This window comes from Sinocyclocheilus anshuiensis, unplaced genomic scaffold (assembly GCF_001515605.1).
Source record: "Sinocyclocheilus anshuiensis isolate Anshui unplaced genomic scaffold, SAMN03320099.WGS_v1.1 scaffold1230, whole genome shotgun sequence".
NCBI lineage: Eukaryota > Metazoa > Chordata > Actinopteri > Cypriniformes > Cyprinidae > Sinocyclocheilus > Sinocyclocheilus anshuiensis.
The window spans coordinates 258538-266547 of NW_015558637.1; the positions used below are offsets into that span (position 1 = coordinate 258538).

The following is an 8010-nucleotide window of genomic DNA, read 5'->3' on the forward strand; positions in this document are numbered from 1 at the left end:
TCTGCTAAGGGAATCAGTCTCTCGAGACTGACCTCTGGTGTAATGAGAGCAGCTAGCTCGGTGCCCTGTAATGGCGGACCGGCAGGAGACAACCGAATCAGCTGCTCTAGAGACCTCCGCAGAGGTGGCAAGCCTCTTAGCACCTTGCGGAGGTGCTAAGGTGCTAGTACTAAGGTGCTAGGCTTGCCACCTCTAGAGCAGCTGATTTTACGTTCCTGGGCGGTGACTGAGAGTGGCGCTCGCTGGAGACTGCTGCGCCCTGTAACTCCGGCAGGGTTAGCAGACCGATCTCCTGAGGGCACTGAGGCGAGACGGACTGGGCCAGTAGTGTCAGGACTTCTTGGCCGAGGACCTCTTAGTCTTAAGTACGGTCCGCAGATCCGGCTTAGACTTCGAGGCCCCCGACCCAGAGCGTGAGGCAACGCTCTGTTTTTGTGCCTCCCTGTATGACGAGCTGGTACTCGGAGGGGGCTGCTCTCGCCCAGCAGCCTCCAGAGCTAGAGAGCGGCGCGGGAGGAACCGCTGGAACACCGCCGCCTGTTTACGAGCCTCCTGGTACCTATCGACGACAGAATTGACTGCGTCGCCGAACAGGCCTGAAGGCGCAAGCGGGGCGTCCATGAGGAGGCGGGGATAAAGAGGTGGGCCGAGAAGGGTCTTCCCCACGACCTCGACACCTCGGTGAAAAAAGGCAGGCTCCGGCGCGGAGGTGGCGGCTTAACACGCAGAAAATGCTCATCTAATTTGCTTTTCTGCGGCTCAGCCATTTTCTCGGCGGGCCAATCGATGTTCAACTTGGCCACCGCACGAGTTACCAGCTCTAAAAGCTCCTCATACTGGGGCGTTTGCGGGGGCCAATCCTCATCGACGCCCACCACATCAAGGAAGACAGGAAGACAGGCGGAGCGTCGATCACGTTCCCCGGGGGGAAGTAACCGCAGAGCGGGCTTCCGATCCCAGAGAACGGGCGCTGAATCTGGTGGGTGAGGAAGAAGATAGGGACTCGCCCGTCTCCATTCCCTCCACCAGATCCACCTGCGAACCCCACGAGCGTAATCGCCGCTCCGCCTCGACGGAAGCGGGACCAGCGCCGCGGGGAACGCTAGAGAAGGCTCCCTCCGCAAAGAGAGCCTTCCCGAGACCCGACTCAGCATGTTCCAATGTGGGCTCTCTCGAGAACTGACTCAGCATGTTCCGCTCCCAGGCAGACAACGCACAAACTGTGTGTTGTGTGTACCGTAATATAACGTGGGCAGGGAGAAACACACAGTCTGAAACGCTGCCTGCCCTCACCCCTTATGTGTTTCTTTTTATCCTGTGCTTTTGACATTTTCTGATTGACAAAACAACATCAAATAAGACTCACAACAGATATCAGACCGACACACACACAGAGCGCTTGCTGAATGACAGAAAGCTGACGCCGGTTTCACCGCACATGCTTTTATAGCTTCCTGGTCATTACGTCACCCGCCCGTGACGTCTCGCCCATCTCGCCCATCTATTACACTCGGGATTCAGAGCCGGTCACGCTGAAGGGCGTTCCCTAAGCGTCCTCCTCGACCTCCTCGACGCTCCTGAAGAGGAACACACACTGGATCCAGCGCGAGGTCACAAGCCTCGTTCTTAACGGGTTCTTTTGTCGCATCACTCGCATCTGGTGTAGATGCCCCGGTTAGATCAAATCATAACATAGCAATTCGATCGCGTGATTTGTGTCATCGTGACATAACACATACTTAAAGTGTTTGAAAAAGGACGTAATCATCTGCTTTTTTCTGGGGTGCATTTTACCCCAAACTGCCCAAAGAGCAAAGTGAAATCGCGAGAGCAACAGGAGATTTGAACCTAATGAGGTCGGCTTGGTACGCCTGTAACACCGCCATGGTGTGCAGACACGCACCAGCCTGACCCGCTGCTGAGTACCCCTTTCTCACCAGCGCTGATGTTGTAAGTAGCGGCTTTGAAGGCAATGCCGGAGCCTTTAAAGACGACACCGCGTCAGGTGACAGATAGCTCGCGAGCGTCTGTTCTACCCGGGGCATCGTCTTATCGCTCAGTCATCCCCGCCACATTGCCATAATAATCGGAGGCGGGGATAAAGAGGTGGGCCGAGAAGGGTCTTCCCCACGACCTCGACACCTCGGTGAAAAAAGGCAGGCTCCGGCGCGGAGGTGGCGGCTTAACACGCAGAAAATGCTCATCTAATTTGCTTTTCTGCGGCTCAGCCATTTTCTCGGCGGGCCAATCGATGTTCAACTTGGCCACCGCACGAGTTACCAGCTCTAAAAGCTCCTCATACTGGGGCGTTTGCGGGGGCCAATCCTCATCGACGCCCACCACATCAAGGAAGACAGGAAGACAGGCGGAGCGTCGATCACGTTCCCCGGGGGGAAGTAACCGCAGAGCGGGCTTCCGATCCCAGAGAACGGGCGCTGAATCTGGTGGGTGAGGAAGAAGATAGGGACTCGCCCGTCTCCATTCCCTCCACCAGATCCACCTGCGAACCCCACGAGCGTAATCGCCACTCCGCCTCGACGGAAGCGGGACCAGCGCCACGGGGAATGCTAGAGAAGGCTCCCTCCGCAAAGAGAGCCTTCCGGGAGCAGAGAACATGCATCGAGAGACGCTCGCAATGTGGGCAGTCAGCTCTCTCGAGAACTGACTCAGCATGTTCCGCTCCCAGGCAGACAACGCACAAACTGTGTGTATCCCCACCCGTAATATAACGTGGACAGGGAGAAACACACAGCCTGAAACACTGCCTGCCCTCGCCCCTTATGTGTTTCTTTTTATCATGTGTTTTTGACATTTCCTGATTGACAAAACAACATCAAATAAGACTCACAACAGATATCAGACCGACACACACACAGAGCGCTTGCTGAATGACAGAAAGCTGACGCCGGTTTCACCGCACATGCTTTTATAGCTTCCTGGTCATTACGTCACCCGCCCGTGACGTCTCGCCCATCTATTGGACTGATTACACACGGGATTCAGAGCCGGTCACGCTGAAGGGCGTTCCCTAAGCGTCCTCCTCGACGCAGCTCGAGTTCCTGAAGAGGAACACACACTGGATCCAGCGCGAGGTCACAAGCCTCGTTCTTAACGGGTTCTTTTGTCGCATCACTCGCATCTGGTGTAGATGCCCCGGTTAGATCAAATCATAACATAGCAATTCGATCGCGTGATTTGTGTCATCGTGACATAACACATACTTAAAGTGTTTGAAAAAGGACGTAATCATCTGCTTTTTTCTGGGGTGCATTTTACCCCAAACTGCCCAAAGAGCAAAGTGAAATCGCGAGAGCAACAGGAGATTTGAACCTCATGACAGAAGCGCCCAAGAGATGATTCACCTTGTGATTGGCTGAATGTTAGTTCACTCATATCTAAATAAACAAATCAGAGAACACGGCGGACATATCGAAATATCGACGGTGGGTAAAAACAAAGTGCGGGGGACAAAATAACCTTACTAAAAGTGCGGGGGACACGTGTGTGTGTGTGTGTGTGTGTGTGTGTGTGTCCCACCATGTCTACGAACACTCCAAATGATTGACAGGCAGCAAACGCCTAAAAGTCTTCAGATTGGCTGAAAAATAGGTGTGATTTTTATCATATTTTAGTGATTTGTTGGGTTGTAGTGACAATTTAAGTTATTGTTATGGTTTACCAAAAATTGCTTACAGCTTTTTTAAGTACTGTACAAATAGGTTTGATAATAGATTGATTTAAGAGCAGTTTACAGTACAGCCTGTTGGAGGACAAAGAAAAAAGGAGTGATAAAAATGGAAACGGGAGAGAGGCTATGGGTGTTTTTTTACCATATTGTTTTGCCGTTATTTTGCTCCTGATTGCTGTGTCAATATTACATTTCTCTAAATGGCATGTCCCTGGAGCTGTCTGTGGTTTAGTTTTCATTCGTCCTTCAGTTGTTTTCTCGGCCTTAACTCGTCAGTGGAAAGATATTGATCAATAAACGGAGGGAGAGAGAAAGAACAAAAGGGACAACGGGGGCAGTGTTCTCAAATCAGATTTCGCTTTCGCTCCCCTGGAATTAGGCCACCTTCTCACTTGTGCACGTCACCGTATAGTGTTATCAGTTGAGATAAGGTATAATGGATTTATGTGATTTCCGATTACACAGCATGGACTGAAGCAGATCATGGTGGTCTGTTGATCCCTCTCTAAGCGCAGTAGATCTTACACTAGTCTCAGCTTTCGATGGACCACCCACAGTCTGTTCACTGATGCTTAGTGCACACAAAAATGGCAAGCACTGGCTTAAATCACCAGCTACAGTCTGAATAGCTAGCTTTATACAATGTTCAAGACCACACAGGATATTATTAATTTGCCTGGAAACAAGATGTGGTACCAAGGTTAGTTTGTATTTTACTGTAGTAGTAGTAATGCTACACTACCATTCTAAAGTTCGAGGTCAGTTAGAATTGTCTCTTTTTTGGCTGTAATAATGTTACAGAATAGTTCAATGTGCTATTTTAAATGGATTTTGGAGAAAAGCTGGAGAAAACTCAGCTTTGCCATCACAGGAATTAATTACGTTTTAAAAAATATTAAAATAGAAAAAAGTTATTTTAAATAGTAATACTAGTTTAGAATATAACTGTTTATTGCTGTATTTTGATCAAATAAAAGCAGACTTCGTGAGCATAGGAGACTTATTTCAAAAAATTCAAACCGACCCCAACATTTTAAACAGTAGTGTGTATATATAGTTACTTTATATATCATATTTGTGTATTACTTAAACGTGCAATGGGCATCAGCATTTTGATTGAGGTAAAATAGCTACATAGTTAACTATTGTAGATAACCAAAGATATTCACAAGCAGAATCAGCTTTGTGTTTTGAATTTGTTTGTCTTCTAATAGTACTTATTTTTGGACTGACAGCAATTTTTACATTGTTTTCCAAATGTTCACAGAGACTTCATGCTTTTCTGCACCATTCACCATTTCAAATAATCTGCCCCTAAACAATGCATAAAAACAAAACGATCAATGACTGGTCACTTTACCTGTCAGTCAGACAGTTTCTTCCTATCTAAGTGAGCAGTTCTTGGCCAGAATAAGCTGCAGACATGCAGTACTTACAATTCACATACAGTATCAGTCTACTCTCATCACCCCTGATCTTTTTCTAACTGACATTCCACAAGGAATTGTTCAGGTTTAAACTAAGTTTTCTCTGATCTTTACATTATATGAGAGGTCACAGCCTCACTGAGGACCCCTGCTGTCAAGAGCTGGTCTTGTCTATGCAACAATGCACACAATCTCTTGAACAGCAGTGGGGTGATCTGAAATGACCTCTCCACATTTACCTCTTCTTTTATCCTTCCCAAATGCTCGCTTGTCCTCAATGTCTCTCTCTCTCTCTGTCTACAGCCTGATGAACTGACTAATGTCCTGGAGATTTGTAACGTAGTGTTTACCAGTGTGTTCACCCTGGAGATGATCCTCAAGCTTACTGCCTTTGGCTTCTTTGAATATCTTAGAAACCCCTACAACATATTTGATGGCATTATTGTGATCATCAGGTAAGTGCATTCACTTTTATAGTTTGTAGGATGTCTTTAAAAAAAATCATTATGGGTAATATTTTGACAAAATAACAGCTTAACCTGAAATAACTCAACAAAAATAGTGATATTTACCCTTTTTTTTTTTTTTTTTGTGCACATCACATTTAATCTCAAGTATGCTTTGTACTGACATGGTTGTTTACTTGGTAACCATGTACATTTTGGCAAAAACATTTTTAGGGGCAACAATTTTTTGGTTTAGTGAAACTACAAGTGGCACCAGTCAAAAAATTATATCAATAATTTCACACAATAAATATTCAAATAGCTTATTTTTGTCTTTTAAGCATTTTAAGCATAGCATTCGAAATAATAATTTTGTAGTTTAAGATTAAATGTCTAGGTCTAGGACAAGAGTATAGGTGACCTTTAAACTAGACGGTTTTTCCCTGTGAAAATTTGATGAAATTTCACTAATGTGACCACACCTTAAAGTCATTAAAAATATATGTAAAAGGTATTGGAGTAGCAAAAATTAATGATGAAGGCAAGATAAAATGTCAGTTTTAATGTCGTGTTCAGGTAAACGTTATTCTGTTATAGGCTATTGTGTACCCCTTGGACACAAAAGTGCCGAAGTTAAACACCCTTATATGATATACGTATATATATTTCTACATTATAAGCAACACTTTTTGTGTGTTTGTGTATAGTGTATGTGAGATCATTGGGCAGTCTGACGGGGGTCTGTCCGTCCTGAGGACGTTCAGACTGTTGAGGGTCATAAAGCTGGTGCGGTTCATGCCAGCTCTGCGCAGACAGCTGGTGGTCCTGATGAAGACCATGGACAATGTGGCCACCTTCTGTATGTTACTAATGCTCTTTATCTTCATATTCAGGTGGGTTGGTCTTCGTTGTTGCATTCCACTGTGTCTCTTGAGCAATTATTGGTGAATGAAACTCAATGTGTGTTTCATATCTGTGTGCTTACTCACAGTCTCTGTCTGTATCTGAGCGCACACTTGTTTGTAATAAAAGACACACTTAATCATCAAACACACATGCATACATATTTTTTTGTCCTTGACTTGTTTTGTTACATAAATATTTTTTTCCTCTTTTTATTGTATACAGGTGCATCTCAATAAATTAGAATGTCGTGGAAAAGTTCATTTCAGTAATTCAACTCAAATTGTGAAACTCGTGTATTAAATATATGTATTTGGGCTGTTTTATTATATAAAAGAAAAAGAAAAATACATAATATGAGATTATTTATCTGTGGGATTTTTTAGATAACAAAATATGGAATATATTAGTTTATTTGTTTGTTTGTTTGTTTATAGTAAAGCATATTCTGTTATAGGCTATTATGTACCACTTGGGCACAAAAGTGTATACATACAGTGGGGAAAATATTTATTTGATCACCTGCTGATTTTGTAAGCTTGCCCACTTACAAAGAAATGAAGGGTCTGTAATTTTTATGGTAGGTTTATTTTAACAGTTAGAGATAGAATATCAACCAAAAAAAATCCAGAAATAAATTAGGTAAAGGTTACATAAGTACATAACAAGAAATGTGTTTTCGTGTTTTTTGTCTTGTGAGTCGCAGTGTTTTTGTACGTATTCGTCGTGAAATAAGTATTTGATCCCCTACTAACCAGCAAGAATTATGGCTCCCACAGACTGGTTATGTGCCCATGTGGAACACAGATTAGCCCTGCCACTTTAAGAAGTTACTCCTAATGTCAGCTCGTTAGGTGTATAAGACACCTGTCCACACAATCTGTATCTTCCATTCCAACCTCTCCCAGCACCATGGTCAAGACCAAAGAGCTGTCAAAGGATGTCAGAGACAAGTTTGTAGATCTGCACAAGGCTTGAATGAGCTACAAGGCCATCAGCAAGAAGCTTGGTGAGAAAGAGACAACTGTTGCTGCGATTATTCGGAAATCGAAGAAATACAAAACAACCATGAATAGGCCTCGGTCTGGAGCTCCGTGCAAGATCTCGCCTCATGGGGTAAGGATGATCATGAGAAAGGTGAGGGATCAGCCCCGAACTACACGGGAGGAGCTTGTTAATGATCTTAAGGCAGTTGGGACTACAGTCACCAAGCAAACCATTGCTAACACACTACACCGCAATGGCCCGTTTAAAGTTTACCAAAGAACATCTAAATGATTCAGAGAAGGCTTGGGAGAAAATGCTGTTGTCAGATGAGACCAAAACTCAGACAGCAACAAGTGTCGGCCCAGATCCGGCCCACATCTGGCACACATGGATTTCACGCGGGCCAGATGTGGGCCGGATCTGGGCCAACACTATGTGTTGCTGTCTGGCAATTGAGCTCTTTGGCATTAACTCGACTCGCCGTGTTTGGAGGGAGAGAAATGCTGACTATGACCCCAAGAACACCATCCCTACAGTCAAGCACGGAGGTGGAAACATT

General features: G+C 45.1%; 1 protein-coding gene across 1 annotated transcript in view; it reads left to right on the top strand.

The window, feature by feature from the left end:
* The window catches only part of LOC107680839 (voltage-dependent T-type calcium channel subunit alpha-1I-like), a 148616-nt gene that overhangs the window by 65271 nt on the left and 75335 nt on the right, over nucleotides 1-8010 (top strand). Inside the window, exons 10-11 of the mRNA XM_016476889.1 lie at nucleotides 5419-5570; nucleotides 6269-6454. Coding sequence (XP_016332375.1) covers nucleotides 5419-5570; nucleotides 6269-6454 — 338 coding nt within the window. The remainder of the gene's footprint in view (nucleotides 1-5418; nucleotides 5571-6268; nucleotides 6455-8010) is intronic.